Source organism: Myxocyprinus asiaticus, chromosome 40 (genome assembly GCF_019703515.2).
Source record: "Myxocyprinus asiaticus isolate MX2 ecotype Aquarium Trade chromosome 40, UBuf_Myxa_2, whole genome shotgun sequence".
Lineage (NCBI taxonomy): Eukaryota > Metazoa > Chordata > Actinopteri > Cypriniformes > Catostomidae > Myxocyprinus > Myxocyprinus asiaticus.
In genome coordinates this window covers 6,748,986-6,766,761 of record NC_059383.1, presented here as the reverse complement: position 1 = coordinate 6,766,761, position 17,776 = coordinate 6,748,986, and the positions used below count along the sequence as shown (strand labels likewise).

Sequence of the window (17,776 nt, the reverse complement as noted above, 5' to 3'; positions counted from 1 at the left end):
GTTCACATTTTACATGCATTGTGAACGCAAATCTATAGTTTCACTTTATTTTGACGTTGCTTAATTCAGTGTTTCCCAACCTTTTTTCTGTCACGGCACACTTTTTATGACTAAAAAATTCTACGGCACACCACTATCCCACATAAGCTAAATATCGTCAATATTTTTCCTTTTCAAGAACTTGTCCATGTTTTCTGTCCGTCTTAGTAGCGTGTTTACTTGTAATGTTTGAAATTCGGCTATGCAAAAAAACAAACAAAAAACAAGTCACGTAGGTAGGCTACGCTGTGTGAGGTCACAGGTGGCAAGAGCGCTAAATGGGTAATGAAGAAACAACAAATTTGCGTCTTTTCTAATTTGTAGATTTGTTCTTGCAATGCCACAACAAATTACAGGGATGCAAAAAAATAAATAAAAACGTTCAATAATGTCCTTACCTTCTCCTTTATTAAAACTTGCATGGCTACAAATTTACTGACTTCAGTATAAGAATTAAGAACACAAAGCAGATCTACAGTATTATTTTCCTACAGTAGCCTATTTAAACTGCTGAGCATGACTTTTATCAGAAAAGACCACAACAATAGACAAATAATAATCATTTTGAGTTTCAATAATGTTCTTTCATTGTAAAGCGCATTTCACATGAGTTGAGTCAAGGTGTCAACGCTCCGTTCAACGCCAGCGTCAAGCGCCGCATTGCCCGCCACATGACGAGCATTGCAGAAAGCATCACAGAGGGGCGATTTTACAAGCTTGCCATGCAAGAAAGTGGGAGGTGTACACAATAAACATTGAAAAAGTATTTGGAAGAGAGAAAAAAAGCTTGCAGTTGCTTTGATAGCAGAAAGTAATAAAAGGACTCGTTTATGTTTAGGTCTAAGAGTTTTCTTGGTGAATTTAAATTAGTTCAATAACTGGGATCTCTGATATTCATAAACGATAAGGTCATATTAATATCAGTCACTTTTGCACATTCATTATTGCTCTTCACAATCACAAAAGTGACCGATTATGGTTTCAAAACGGCAAATTTCTCCGAAAGGTGAGGAGTTTCGTATTATTCCTGAACGTATTATTTTTTTTCATGCATTTATTTATTTTGGGTAATTTTTGTTCCACGGCACACCTGAAAATCTTTCACGGCACACTAGTGTAACACGGCACAGTGGTTCGGAAAACACTGGCTTAATTCCAGGGTTGGCAGGGTTACTTTTGAAATGTATTCCACTACAGATTACAGAATACATGCTGTAAAATGTAATTTGTAACGTATTCCGTTAGAATACTCAAGGTCAGTAACGTATTCTAAATACTTTGGATTACTTCTTCAGCACTGGTAGATTTTTTCACTTGTTTTGACTATAAAAACTCTGCCAGTACAGTAAGACAAAATACACATGTTAAAAATAGATTCTCTGAAAAACCTAAATATCTTATGCAGTGTTGTTTCTAAAACAAGATAAATCAAATTGATCTTGTTTTAAGGATTTTTAGATATTTTTACAGGAAAACAATACAAAAATGATTATCAAGAATATGATTTGTGCCCTAATATCAAAGGTCTTACTAGAAAAAAAGAAATTATGATCTATCATAAAAAAATATGATCATTCCTGGTAACATGTGCATGTAAAATGGCTAGAAATAGCATTTTAGCTTAGCGTAAAGCTGACAATTTACACAAGGTTTATTTCTATTTCTTGTGCTCCAAACTTACTTCAAACGTACTTCTCTGTCTGCTCGTATGAATGTAACACTTCATAAGAAAGTGTTTCACCGCTGTTCAAATGCACTTTGGATCACATCATTTATATGTATAAATGTTTTCCATCTGAAAGGACTAAATAATAAATGAAACAAATGACAATAAAATGCAAAGTAATCTCTTCAGTAATCAAAATACCTTTTGAATGTAACTGTATTCTAAATACCAATGATTTAAATTGTAACTGTAGTGGAATACAGTTACTTATATTTTGTATTTTAAATACATAATCCCGTAACATGTATTCTATTACTCCCCAATCCTGCTTAATTCCAAATAATTGTGGCTGTACATGCAACAACAAAGACAGGTGAACTGTCATGTGCATCATCATAATTAAGAACAGCCTCAAAAATAGTGCTTGAACAAGAAGTTTCTCTACATTTGCATGTTAAAAATTTGGTATTACATGTTATATTACAAAATATCATTATATTAAAACTGTATATCTATGTATTTGTATTTAAAGCTTTTTGAAGTATTTAAAGCTTTTTTTAAGTGTTTAAACTTTAAGTAACCATTTCAAGTGATTTAAATAAGGAAAATGTAGAAAATATTATCAAAACAATTTGGGCAAATTAGCTTCAGAAAAGGTCACAAGCTGAAAGGTAAGTAGTTTGCATCCCTGATTTTTAGTCTTTGTAATGCAGTATGAAATTGTACTATAGTAATGTTGTAGTAACCATAACTGTAGTAATGATTTTTTATTTTATTTTTACTGAAATTGCAGTAACCACTGAAGTTTTTTTTTTTTTTTTGGTGTGGATATTTTACTATAATCATATTGTAGTAACCATAACTGTAGTAACAATGTTTTTTTTTATTTTTTGCAGAAACCATTGTTTTACTAGTAATAATGCAGTAACCATGCAAGTAATTATGTTTTTTTGGCGGGAATTTTTATATAGTAAAATTGTAGTAACCATAACTGTAGTAACAATGTTTTTTTTAATTATTATTTTTTTATTTATTTTTTGCATAAATTATTGCAAGTAATTATGTTTTTTTTGCAGGAATTTTAATATAGTTAAATTTTCAGTAACCACTGAAGTAAGTTTTTTTTGGGTTGGAACCACTGTCTGGATACAATCAACCCTGGCTTTACTACATTAATACTGTAGTAGCCACTTAGTAACCATGATTTTACTATAGTAACATTGTAGTAACCATTACTGTAGTAACCATGGTTAATCTTGTGGTTATTTTGCTTTTACTACAAATACCATGGTTAAACTATGGTTACTGAAATAAAACCATTGTTAATTTTCATAAGGGTTAACCATGGTTTAACTTCAGCAATCATAGATGAACTATGGTATTTGTAGTTAAAGCATAGTAATCACAAAGTTATGATTTGTTTTTGTTTTTTATTACCATGGTTTTTATTTTCCTGTATTATTACAATGGTTCTACTAAAAATACCATAGTTTATCTATAGCTTCTATAGTTAAACCATGGTAAATTTTGTGGTTACTGTGGTTTTACTATAAATACTATAGTTAAATTATGGTTACTATAGTAAAATAATGGTTAATTTATTGGGAGGGATCCCAAATTAATTGTGAGGGAACGCAAAACTATTTCAGCACTGACGAGATGACATGAATTTATTTTAAATCCATATTAATCCATATGTGGTAAAACAATCAGATGATAATGATAAAACAAAAACTATGTACTCACAGCCATTGATTGTACTGCTACAGCCCATGTTATGCAGAGTCTCTTTGCTGCCATTATAAGAGTTGCGAGCACTGGCCCAGAGGTCGTTGTCATAGGAACCAGACCTGGCCTTCATCTCCTCCTTTAGGCTCATCCTCCCAATCCCTCCCTGGATCTGAGACAGGAAGAGAAGGAGACAGACTTTAAAAAAAAAAAAAAATGTAATACAGTTAACCTCAGGGCTTATAGAACTCAATGCATAATTTGATAGATAATCAATATTGCTCCATCCATCCATCCATCCATCCATCCATCCTCACTAAGACATGTTGTTGTATGGAATAAAGATTCTGAAAAGATTCTTTAATGATGACAGAACTTGTTTTTTGGGTGAACTATCCCTTTCTTCAGGCTATGGCATCCTAGATATTCTCTTACTCTGTTAATGCTCTGATTCCAGGCATCTTCATCTCCACTGGAAGAAAATCTCTGTGCTCTTGTAACTATAAAACAGAGAGACTCAATTAATCCATCATTTGTAATCAAACTGAGCATCACCCGATGAGCTATAAAGATCGAACCCAAGCAGACAGAGCTCAGCTATTCATCATTTTCTGAAATACCTTTAGGAGAGGCAGTGTACTGGTAATAGTCAGACTCTGGGTTCTGATAGTGGTCTGGAGAATACGATGAGAAAGGAGAAGACAATATATCCTCACTCGTTTTGCTCTTTGTAGCTTCATTTTCATTGTCATCTATGGGGGAGAATGATACATTAGCTACTTAGAGCTGCAGGCCGTAGAACGGCTGAAGCTGGAAAGAGTCATTTTCTCAGGTAAAAAATGAGAGAGACAACAAATTAGTTAAATGAGGATAGAGAGACTGGAAAAATAGAAGTGACCATGAGGCAGAGACAGAACATCACTCACAATAATAAGAGGACAGACTGGAAAGAGAGGTCTTTGATTTTGTAAACATACATCACTAACTATGTTAGTAAGTGCATGTTGACAAAGTGCAAGCAAGTACATAAAAAGCACAAAAATCCACAGTTTATTGCTCCAAAATCAACTTACCACAAACGTGGCGTTTAGAGTGGAATGCACCCTGATATTTTAGTTGAGAACCTGTATCTGATGTCAGCTGATGTTTGTAATTTTTCCTTGTATCCCAGTTTAATATGCAGAGACAACTGTAAGTAAACCATTTGTCGGATGATTTCACCTAAACGTGTAACAATGTGACACTATCAAAACATTCCTCTGCTTGTTTGAGCGGCTCATCCAGTCCGTCACAAGAACATTGGCTCAACCAATGGTGAGAGTTTGGGGCGGGACTATCTGTTTGTACAACCAATGAATAACAGTGATCATTTCTGCACTTAATTTCATAACTCTAGTGGTGCAGATCTTTTTGTTTTATTGTGATGGATGACAGTTGACTAGGTGGTTCTTCTCTGTTGTCCAGGACACATCAGGATGCATTATGCTGCCTTCACATGCTATCGGAATTACCGTACCAATTTCCCACTTGGAAGTTGCACGTGAACACCCCCTCAAGTCGTTATTATGACTAGGGAAACACAAGAGATAATTTTGATACCTGAGTTGGGAGGAGACAAAGTACGGTTTCTGTAGTGAATGATAATTTACTCATTTTGCTAAATGCAGCTACCTTGTTATCAAAATGTACTGCTTCGATCATATACATTTATGTACATCCAACACTGGGTAAATTATTCAAAAAAGCAATCCACTACAAATTACTAATTACTTGTCTAAAATGGTAATCAGATTACTGATTACTTTGTTGAAAAGTAATCACACTACTAATTACTTTATTTTTATGTTACTTTTTAAAACACTTTTCAAATAAACATTCAAAATAATATTTCCTCCAATATTTCCTCCTTGTTCATTGGTGCACACAAGTCATACACTCAGCGCCACACATTTCTCCATTACAATGTCGACCCTTCAGATGTCACATAATTCATTTTTTACATATATTTTACATAAATAATATTTAAAAAATATGTGAACCCTAGTAATGTACTTAGAAGTAATTAAATTAACTAAAAGTCAGTCACTGTAATCTGATTACAAGAATTTGTAATGTAATGTGTTACACTACTTTTTTACCTAAATGTCATCATATTAAAGTAAATAATTACTTTTTAATCGGATTACACCCAACACTGCATATAGCAGTAACCTTCTGATGCAGATTGTAAATATTTGTACAACTAGATGAAGGATTATCAATACGATGAATCAAATTTACTCAGAATGTCGCAATTTCTGACACGGTCGCCATATTGCGTAACTGCTTATTAGTTTAAAGTTAAATTTTCTCAACTTAGTCGCTGTCGCACAGGTTATCAGAAATCAACAACTCTCATTGAAAATAAATGACGTCCTGTTGCTTTGTCACTGCAAGTCGCTTTCAGAGTGGTGTTTATACTACAATTGTGATGTGGTCACATACGTTTCTGACTACCTCAGAATGTGGTTTGAGTAATCGGATTGCAAAATGCATTGGACCCCTTTTGCAAGGTTATACAGTTAGATTAGTTAATGAAGGTGACAGTGTGTGATAAACATACAGTAAAACAGAGACAGCACTCATTTATGGAGTCAGATACTTAAAGTGAGGATGGATTACCAAGGAAAAGAACAGCTGGACAGGAGAGGGGAGAAACAGATCAGAGACAAGCAGTGAGAGGGGGAGCTTTAAAATGATAGTTCACCTAAAAATAAACATGCTGTCATTATTTACTCCCTCATTTGTTTCAAACTCATTTCACTTTCTTCCGTTGAACAGAAAAGGAGAAATTTTGAAGAACGTTAAACGTATCATAAAAGTAGTCCATAAGACACAAATATGTTTCAAGTCTTCTGAAGTCATACAATAGCTTTTTGTGAAGAATAGACAGAAATTCAAGTCACTGTGCAAGGGATAATGTACAGTCATCCGGTTGTTATCGCAAAATAAACCCTGGCAGAGTAATCAGGACCTCGACGTGAAGAGGAAGAATCTTGTATCACCCTGAAGGGGTTTATTTTGTGATAACAATCGGCTGACTTTATATTATCCCACTTATTGCATGGCTACTAACCAAATAAATAAATGGACATGAAACATTGATTTGCGTTGAAATTATGTAATTAAGTGAAAATAAATTAATTGCTGAACAGCTGAAATCCACCAACGGTTTGCGTCAGAGTTCTGTTGGTGTTTATTCTGTGCAAATGACCATCTGACTGCTCACTATGCATCTTATTACAAGAATACTTAAATAAATAAATAAATAAATGGACATGAAACATTGATTTGAAATTATTTTATTAGCTTACTTATAGAGATCACACAGTAATCCCCAAATGTGCAGTTGTTACTTAGAGAAATCAAGCCGCTAGATGCCGCCATTGACCAATCAGATTAGAGTGTTCCAGAGCGCAGTGTAATACTAACTGATAATCGTCCCCTCAAGTGAGCTGTTATCCCGAGAATCGCAAAAATCGCTGAATCGCTTCAGTGAGTCCAAACTTGAAATCGTGAATGAATCATTCAGCATGGTTTTGTGAACTGGATCAAACAATTATTTGAAGATAGCATTTCTGCTCTTGTGAACTCTCATTAATGTGGAGAGCTAGGGCAGATGTCAAGATTTTTAGTGATAAATGACTTGAATTTTGGTCTGTTCCTCATAAAAGCAATCGGTTGGTTTCTGAAAACTTGAAACGTAGTGCACAAGACCGCTTTTATGGTGCTTTTGTGTCCTTTAAGGCTTGAAAGCTCCAGTCCCTACTCATTGTAATTCAATGGAAAAAACTAAAGTACTGTAGATACAGGTAGATACAAAAAAGAAACTAATACAGATTTGGAATGAGGGTGAGAAAATGATGACAGAATTTTAATCTAGGAAGGAATTCCTTTAAATGTGATTGTAAAGAAGCGCACAGTAAGTGTCACCGGTCCTACTCAACCCGCTCCGAGCGGGATTCGAACAGGCGATCCCCGGCATGGGAGGCGAACGCACTAGCAGGGAGGCTATTAAAACCATGGCCACTAGCCTCGGTCGCTAGTGTGTCTCTTAAGGCCAGGAGAGTGAGGTTTACATACTGCACAGCTATCACGTACCAGCTGGCTACTGTTAAGCCCAAAGTATACAGGACGCAAATCTCGTCAGATTGCTCGAGCACTGAACGCACGCTGCCTGATTTTTCTAACCGCGCATCTTTGAACGAGCAGAATGCGCATGCGCCTGGAATTATTTGCACGAATTAGTGGATCCACATGGTGTCAACACTCACATTTGTACCGTTGCTGTCATGAAGAAATGCTAGAAGATGTAATCACCGGTAATTAACAGGAGATGAAGGTAAAAACAACAATAGTTGTAGCGCACATGCACCTACTGCTGGTGTATGTGCTCACCGTCTAATGGAGTATACTTTGACAGGCTCGCACTCGACTGCACACAGACACTGAGCATTCACATCAAATTCTAAGTATATTTTGGGCTTTACACTCACCCCCCTAAACCTCACTCCCATCCGGGTCACTGCACCAGTGTCACCAGTCCTACTTGACCCGCTCTGAGCAGGATTCGAACCGGCGATCCCCAGCATGGGAGGCGGACACGCTAGCAAGGAATTTATAAAAGCCATGGCCTCTAGCCTCAGTCGCTAGTGTGTCTCTTAAGGCCAGGAAAGTGAGGTTTACACACTGCACAACTATCATGTACCAGCTGGCTACTGTTACATAAGGAAAAGCTGTTGTGCTGCTTAGATAAGTGGCATTTTAACACTAATTCAGCACTAATAGACTATAACATGATACAGGCCATGAATATGCCAATGAACTGAGGGGATTTAACTGGCAGAGCTTCATAGATTAACATCTGTATCTCCACAATGTAAATAAATCATTTTCGAAACCGTTAAGGGGTCACTAGATCACAGGTCAAGGCATATAAATATATATAAATGGAATAATGTTTGCTGTTGGAGTGTCACAGTTTTTCACCGTTCTGTTCCTTGGACTCTTATTTTGATATGGTTTTTGTGTCATCCTTAGTTTCCCCTGGACTACACTTCCCATAATGCACTGCCCTCATCACTGCCATCTGTTCCCAATCTTCCTCACCTGTCCTGTTCCTCATCAGCACCTGTGTGTATAAATACACCCCAGTTTTATTAATTCCTTTGTCAGTTCTTGAAGTGTTACATTGTGTTAAGTTTTGATTTGTTTAGAGTTAGTATTTGTTCCACTCCAGCGATTACTATTGTTGAGGCTTTTGTTTGTTTCCACTCCAGCATTTGTTCTATTCCAAAGTTTGCATTAAAGGATTTAAAGATTCCACTCCTGCATCTCCTCTCTTCCTCTTCCTCTCCTAGACCCCAATGTTACAGAGGGACTGACCGAACTAAATGGATCTACCGCCTGCAGTAGCAATCCTCCTCCTTGAACAAGGAGACCGTCCAGTTGAGGATCACGTGCGTGAGTTTCTCTATCTCGCAAATTTGGTGCACTATGATGATCACGCTCTGGTGAGTTTCTTCAGGGCTGGCCTGAATAGTGCATTGAAGGAGCTGATGCCTCCATTGGGTCCTCACTGGATGATCTCCGAGTACGTGAAGGTGGCTCTGCAGCTCTGTGGCTCACCATACACTGTGGGTGTGGAGGATGAGGACTTTGAATCTCCTCCCACAGTGGACATCCTCCAGCCTTCCACGGCCCCTTGCTCCACGCCTTCCATGGCCCCTTGCTCCACGGCCCCTGTCCCCACACCTTCCAGAGCCCCTGTCTCCATGCCTTCCACAGCCCCTGTCTCCGTGGTAACTCCACTCCTTACTTTTCCCCCTTACACTGTGAATTATGGCAGGAAACCCGGGCCACAACCAGTGCCCATGCCTGGCACGGTATACGAGCCAGTGCCCATGCCTGGCACGGTATACGAGCCAGTGCCCATGCCTGGCACTGTATACGAGCCAGTGCCCATGCCTGCCATGGTTAATGAGCCAGAGCCCATGCCTGCCACGGTTAACGAGCCAGAGCCAAAGCCTGTAGCCTCGACCGTCCCAGAGCCAATGCCTGTAGTCTCAACTGACCCAGAGCCAATGCCTGTAGCCTCGACTGTCCCAGAGCCTATGCCTGTAACCATGACCATGCCTGTAACCACACTTTCTGCTGGCCAGAAGAGGAGGAGAAGGAAAAGGACACCTTCTCTCCAGTCTCTGCCCGTGTTCACGACCACGGAGGTTGTTCCCCAGTCTCTGCCCATGCTCACGACCATGGAGGTCATTCCACAGTCTATACCTGTGCTCTCGACTGCAGAGGTCGATCCCCAGTCTCTGCCTGTGCTCTCTACCATGGGAGTCACTTCCCAGTCATCCACAGCTCTTAGCCCCAAGCCTTCCATGGCTTCATCTCCCATGATGCTGCCTCCCATGGCTCCGCCCCCTGAGCCTCTCATGGCTCCGCCTTCCATGGCTTTGCCCTCAAGCCTCTCACGGCTCCGCCTTCCATGGCTTTGTCCCTCGAGCCTCTCACAGCACCGCCTTCCACGGCTTTGTCACTCGAGCCTCTCACAGCTCTGCCTTCCACGGCTCCGCCCGCCACAGCTCCGCCCCCAGAGTCTTCCACAGCTCCACCAGCCTTCATCAAGCCTCTCCCGGCTCCACCTGCCTCCGTCGACCCTTCCTTGGCTCCACCCTCTGTGTCGCCTACTGCTCCGCCCTCAATCCCTGGATCTCCCCCTCCTATGGCTCTGCCCATTCCACCACGCTCTCCACTACCTGTGTCTCAAGACCCCAATCCTCCTGTGGCTCCGCCAGCTCCTCCTCCGATTCCTCCCCTTGAGACCCAAATCCTGCATCCTCCTGTGGCTCCGTCTCCGGACCCATCTCCGGCTCCTCCATTGAGACCTCAAGTCCCTGCTCGGTGGCCGTCTCCTGACACAGTCCCTGCTCTGTGGCTGCCCCCCAGGCCCCCGGATCCATTCCCAGCCCTGAAGCCACCCCCAGGCCTACTGTTCATCTTCCTTGGATCCTTCCTCACCTTCTACGTCACCCTACCCTCCTCATCCGTCTTTGGGGTGCCAGGAGTTGCCTTTTAAAGGGGGGGTAGGTAATGTCACCGTTATTCACCGTTCTGTTCTTTGAACTCTTATTTTGATATGGTTTTTGTGTCATCCTTAGTTTCCCCTGGACTACACTTCCCAAAATGCACTGCCCTCATCACTGCCATCTGTTCCCAATCTTCCTCACCTGTCCGCCATTTCCTTATCAGCACCTGTGTGTATAAATACCCCCAGGATTTTTCATTCCTCTGTCAGTTCTTTTTTAGTTTTGATGTTTAAAGTTAGTATGTGTTCCACTCCAGCGATTACTATTGTTGAGGCTTTTGCTTGTTTCCACTCCAGCGTTTGTTCTATTCCAACATTTGAAATTAAAGGATTTAAAGATTCCACTCCTGCATCTCCTCTCTTCCTCTCCTAGACCCCAACGTTACATGGAGGAGCTGTGTTAAATATTATGCATTAAGCTCCAGTGGAGGTAATGGTATATAATTCATTTGAAAACAGATCAATACAGAGCCCCTTAAAGGACAGGGGGGGAGTTAAACTAGTTTACCTATAGTATTTGTAGCAAAACCACTCTAACTACCATATACTGTATATCATGCAGTATTCTTAAATTTTAGCATGAGAAATTAAAGTAATAGCTCTGTTCCAAAACCAAGCGAGTTGTCTAGATAGCATTTTAAAGGCATATACGCACAGTCCTGACACGAAAAAACGAAACAAATCAGATACTACGCAACAGCCAAAGAAGTCAGCTTGACGCATATGTACATAAACCAACAGCAATAGTGTAGATGAAATGCAAGAACGTGTTTTATGTGAATGCCCTCTAAAAGCAGCATTGCATACATCTTTTATGGAAAAATAGATGAGATGTCAGATGGAGACTTGATTATGAATTCACTTAAAATATTTCACCCAATATTTGTATGTTCTATGAAGAGTGGAGTTCAAACATCTGAATCCACTTTTTAAAAATGCTTCTACTGACTATTTTATTTTTATGATATTATTAGAATAACAATTTGAGTGAAAAGTTCATCAAAAATGGACATGAATTTCATACAATTTCCTCCTTTTTTTTGAATGACAGAATCAAACATTAAAGGGAAAAGGAATATGAATTTACATTGGACTAAAAAACCCAAACAGCAGAGAGGGCTTATAGCTGCCTTTGTAGGTGGTATGCAGTGAGGCAACTCACTAGGTTTAGGAACAAAGATACTATCGAGATTAGGACCTCTGCCTCATGTAATTCTGAGTAAAGAACCATGTCTCTTATAGATGGGTGCTGAACAGTAAACAAAGTTTTAATGAGAAACTCAACTTAAAACCAACGTAAACAAACACAGACACATATGCAACGTGTGTCTCTCTCTCTCTCTCTCTCTCTCTCTCTCTCTCTCTCTCTCTCTCGAACCGGCTTCTCCGGTTGCCCTTTATCTCGCTCTCCCGCTGATCTGCTGTTTCAGGGCGGGCCATGCTCCATCACGGCCCGGCCACGCACTCCTCATCACACTCCTCCCCCGCCCGATTCAGGCCGGGGCGCCACCGGTCTGACTAACTCCCCCACCCCCCACCATCTCTGGAAGTGAGACGCTGCCCTTCCGGCCGTTCTGTCAGCCGGTGGTCCACCCCACCTCCTGTGAACCTGGGGGAGAGACGAGGGGAGGCATGGGGAGAGGGAAAGGGCGAGTGGAGACACACACAGAGAGAGAGAGGAGAGAGAGAGAAGAACTTGCTCGCCGGCTCCCGGACACGCTGTCGCCCGTTCCTCAACCGCTCCTCCCCTGATGGACAGCAGCGAGTCCTCCGACCACTGTCGGACGGAACCACTCCTCCCTTTCTCGGCAGACGACCGCGGTTCCTCTGGCTCTCGGCGGCCGGCAGCAACCCCTCCGTCCCCAGGCAGATGGCCACGGCTGCTCCCCTGGCGGATGACTCTGTGACAGCGCATCCCTCCCCTTTCAGCACCGGCTGGGAGTGGGAACCGGCTGAACAGTAAACAAAGTTTTAATGAGAAACTCAACTTAAAACAAAAGTAAACAAACACAAAAACATATGCAATGCAGCCACGTGCATCTCTCTCTCTCGAGAACAGGCGTCTCCACCTGCCCTTTATCTCACTCTCCCACTGATCAGCTGATTCAGCGCCGGCCGTGCTCCATCACGGCCTGGCCACGCCCTCCTCGTCGCACCTTCATATGAGTATTTTAAAATATGATTATACTTATATGCATATATGAAAGAACAAATTCATAATATATGAAAATAGGAATCAAAGTTTTATGAAATTTTTTTACTATTTGAATGATCTGTTAAGCATTATATAATGTAATAATGTTTTATGTATGAAATGTATGTGAGTTTTTAAATAGTTCACGCTAATTATTTTATAATTAGTTTGCTTCTTTGACTAAAAAGTCAAAAGTCTAAAAAAACTGAAAACAAGACGTACTAGCAAGGAGGGTGTTGTAACTTACTGTGTACTGTGGGGCTACCATTGTAAAGTGATGGTATCAGATGGAAATACCATGGTACTTTTCTGTAATTGTTTGACAAAGTGAAATGCAGCTCAACTTGTTTACAAGGAGCTTGTTATTTGGTCAAATGATGGAGAGAGGGTTAAAGGTATAGAGGTGAACAGTATGCATGAAAAGAAGAGCAGCGCCCTACCTGGCACATGAAAATGCTTGGGGGCTAGATTGATGGTGGGCGTGCTGGACCTGGCATCAAGCTGACTGTAATATGGTGAATTCCTGCCACTCAAAGTGCCTGCAGTCAGCCCAAGACCAATCACAATGACACAAAGCACAAGGTGAGAACAGGTCCTGCCTGATTTAATGAAATATAAGCCCCACCCACAAGTGTTTGTCAGTTAGTGACTGTGCAAAATTAAACCTGGGCCCCGTTCATCACACATTGCTTAACAAACATGGGGTAAAAATGATGTGGACCAGATCCTCTAATCATGCTTAATCCTATCTTATTTGTATCTCTTTTGTCTAGAGAAATTGACAAAAAAATAAATAATATTATTAATAATAAATTAATATAATATACTAGTCATCATACATGAAGCCCTCCAAAAAATTGCCACATGCAACCTACAACAACCTGGTATAGAATCATGTTACTATACCTACATTTTTGCTAAATTATTTTTAACGTGGTTTGTTGTACGTATCGCGGCAGTTACCTGGTGAAATGAACACTTGAGGCGCTACAACAACAATGACTTTTATTCACTTTCAAACAAATCACGAGTAAAACATCAGATTATCAGTTCATAAACACTTACTTTTCTCTCTGTTCCTTGCACAATGCTATCTTATGACATCTAAACACTTTTACTATAGCGCATGACTTGTAAGGCGACACATTTTAATGTTTTAATGTTTGCATTACATTATCAATTACATTTACAAGCTTGTTGGTGGTTGCTTCAGCAATTGCATTTTTCATCTCACATTTTATGACACTATGGGTCAGGTTTACTTTTAAGGTTTAGGGTAGGGAGATCGGTTTTGTTGATTTAAACTTCGATAGAGCATTAACTTTATTTAAGGGACTTCATTTAACTTGCTTTTAGCACCACACAGTGGACATTTCACCTCATAACTGCCACGATGTGTGTATTTAGCAAAAATATCACCACAGTCACAAAATTTTCCTGAGATCCGGCTGACCTAAAATCAATGCAAACAGTCTGCGTTGCAAAAAATTAAAAATCAGCGTACAAACAATGGTAGTGGAGTGATGCTGTACAGTCCCAGTAAAGTATGACAGATCGTGGTGGTCAGGGTTGGGAAGTAATGAAATACATGTAACGGGATTACGTATTTAAAATACAAAATATAAGTAACTGTATTCCACTACAGTTACAATTTAAATCATTGGTAACTAGAATACAGTTACATTCAAAAAATATTTTGATTGCTGAAGAGATTACTTAGCGTATTATTGTCATTTGTTTCATTTAATATTTAGTCCTTTCAGATGGAAAACATTTATACATATAAATGATGCGATCCAAAGTGCATTTGAACAGCGGTGAAACACTTTCTTATGATGTGTTACATTCATACGAGCAGATAGAGAAGTACGTTTGAAGTAAGTTTGGAGCAGAAGAAATAGAAATAAACCTTGTGTAAATTGTCAGCTTTACGCTAAGCTAAAATGCTATTTCTAGCCATTTTACATGCACATGTTACCAGGAACGATCATATTTTTCTATCAAGAAAATTCACGTTAATCTTAATCTTAACATAATTTATTTTTTCTAGTAAGACCTTTGATATTAGGGAAAAAATCGTATTCTTGATAATCATTTTTGTATTGTTTTCCTGTAAAAATATCTAAAAATCCTTAAAATAAGATCAATTTGATTTATCTTGTTTTAGAAACAACACTGCATAAGATATTTAGGTTTTTCAGAGAATGTATTTTTAACATGTGTATTTTGTCTTACTGTACTGGCAGAGTTTTTATAGTCAAAACAAGTGAAAAAATCTACCAGTGCTGAAGAAGTAATCCAAAGTATTTAGAATACGTTACTGACCTTGAGTAATCTAACGGAATACATTACAAATTACATTTTACAGCATGTATTCTGTAATCTGTAGTGGAATACATTTCAAAAGTAACCCTCACAACCCTGGCGGTGGTCCGCTGTATCCTCCTTAAACTAGCGCTTTGAACCGGCCCACAATATCAGAATTGCACCATAGCAATTGAGTTCAACATGAATTTTTGTACATGTCGTTACCTGATTTGCATAATTCCTTTAGTGAATCAGGTGCTAAAACAACGCAGACAGCCATGCAACTAAACAACGCAATCAGCGGTGCAATTCTTTCTTGGTGAGTTCCCCCCTAAATTGTTTTAGTAAAGCACAGCATACAAGTCACCCAGATGAAGGCTTTATAAGACGCAACGCGTCGGTTTGTGGTATGTTTTAATCCAACAGCCATGACCTAATAAAGGCTTTTTAAAAATGTAAACCCTACTCTGAGTGCCTTTGACCACTAGAGCATCTCTATTTTGTTTCTTCTTTTTAGAGGTAAACAGTCCAACCTCGCACTGCAGCACTGGAGCCCGGTTATGCTGTCAATGTGTGTGTGTGTGTCTGTGCGTGTGTGTACTCACCGGAACTGTAGTACAGCTGAGGGGAGCGGGGGACAGTAGGAGACATGCCCTGCTGGCTGTAGGTGGGAGAGTTGATGATGTAGCCCGGGCTAGATGAGCCACGGTGCCTGAGATCTACACTGTCATAGATATCCTACAGCACAAACAAGACAGCAGTCAAACATGAGCTCCAACATTCACCTCAAACACTACGATAAAATAATTAACAGCATCAGAACCAGCACACTCGCTGCCACACAATAAAACAACATCACCTGACACAACTGTTACGACTGGATATGTTATTATTCAAGTAAGTGGCTTTAAATATATCGACTTTAACTTACTTGCTCAGCAATATTCTCTTCAAACTATTGCTGTGCCATGACAGTTGACTTGAAAGAGAAAACTCACCATAGAAGCAGACAGTTTACACTAATATCTGCTTTAGCAGCCCTTGTGGTAATGTTGAGAATGCAACGCCTACTCGCGTTGTGTAATGAATTGCAGTCTGACGCAGTTTGAAACGCAACGATGCATGAAATCGAGCTTGCATAGCTAGAAGCATCTGTGTTCACGTACTTGCATAGAGTATTGTCACAAGAGGACACAACACGTTGGCATTAACTGCACATTTATTAAACACAATGCATGTACTACTCACATACATGAACTAGCATTAACCACAGTTCGTAAACACTCCCCTAATGTTCCTGTGGGTGGAGTCTAGCCCACCAATTACTAGGTTGTGATTGGTTAACAGAACACAGGTTCCCACACATCTCCCCTCCTTAAGGAAAAAAAAACCATTCCATTTTCTTTTGATACATTAGAACATAAAGAACAATACAGGGTTCTTTTTTTTTCAACTTACTCTTTCAGGATAATATCTCAAAACAGAATTTTACAAATAGTGCCATAACCCCTTTTTTAATACCTCAACTAGAACTCTTATCAATCCCTGTTTTACTAGCACCATACAACTCAGTCCAAGTAATGTTTTGGCATTTTAACAACTCTACCACTGGAAGTTGTAATTGTTGGTGCAGTGGCTGAGATGGGTGCAGTCGGACCGACTGCAGGGAGATTTGAGAGGTCAGTTTCAATCTCACGGGGTGGATCATTTATTTTCCTCAGGCTCTCTGCACCCAGTTGTAGCAGGTTGCATGGGCACAGCTTGAAGATGTTTACAGTTTCTGCGGAAGACATATCTGTTTTGTGTCTGCACAAGGTATGATCTGGGTTCAGGTGCCTTGGTCAGCACAACTGCTGGTGTTTTCCAAGCTTTTACACTGTCCAACTTGAGGAGAACTTCCTCACCAGGATGTAATTCAGGTAGGACCCAGGCAGAATATCTATTATCAAAGAAGAACATGTAGGCTTTCTTTGCAGGCTTATCTTTCGCCCAATTCCCTTGTAGTCAATGTGTTGAGGCAGGAGTTTTCGCTCAAGCATTGGTAAGGTTGTTCTGATTTGTCAAACTGTCATTAGCTGGGCTGGGCTCAGTCCGGTCACAGCAATGGGTGTTGCACGATAGCACATCAATACCATGTGTGGGTTATGTTTGCAAAGAATCCACTTTGCACTTTGGACTGCTCTCTCAGCGGCTCCATTGGCTTCGGGAAAGTGCGGACTTGAGGTTGTGTGGTGGAAGTCATAATCTTGACTGAACTGCTAAAATTTAGCAGAGGCCAACTGTGCGCCATTGTCAGACACAAATTCCCTGGGAATACCCCATCTGACGAACACGCTCTTTAGTCTGCTGATGACTTGGTAGCTGGATGGTGTCTGCAGATGAGAGATTTCAATATCACGTGAGTAGTAATACACAACTATCAGGTAGGTTTTACCATTCAGCTCACATAAATCCACTGCAACTTTGTACCAGGGACCGGCAGGCAAAGGGGTGGTGATTAGAGGTTAATTTCTTTTGGTGGGTTTGTGAACTCTGCAGAAAGTGCACATTGAGAATTTCCTGTTGATGTCTTTTCCTATTGCAGGCCACCAAACTTACATTTTTGCTTTCTGATGGCACTTGGTAAGACCCTGATGCCCTTCGTGTATTCTGCTTAAAACCTCCTCATGCAGTGACTCAGGGACCACAATTCTGTTTTCATACAATAGCAACC

General features: G+C 40.1%; 1 protein-coding gene across 1 annotated transcript in view; it reads right to left on the bottom strand.

Moving 5' to 3' along the window:
• Nucleotides 1-17,776, bottom strand: part of LOC127430655 (actin-binding LIM protein 3-like) — a 153,136-nt gene that overhangs the window by 13,186 nt on the left and 122,174 nt on the right. The window contains exons 12-16 of the mRNA XM_051680585.1: nt 15,669-15,801; nt 13,197-13,295; nt 4,054-4,185; nt 3,869-3,933; nt 3,452-3,605 (exon numbers count right to left, since the gene is read on the bottom strand). Of these exons, the coding sequence (XP_051536545.1) occupies nt 3,452-3,605; nt 3,869-3,933; nt 4,054-4,185; nt 13,197-13,295; nt 15,669-15,801 (583 nt within the window). The remainder of the gene's footprint in view (nt 1-3,451; nt 3,606-3,868; nt 3,934-4,053; nt 4,186-13,196; nt 13,296-15,668; nt 15,802-17,776) is intronic.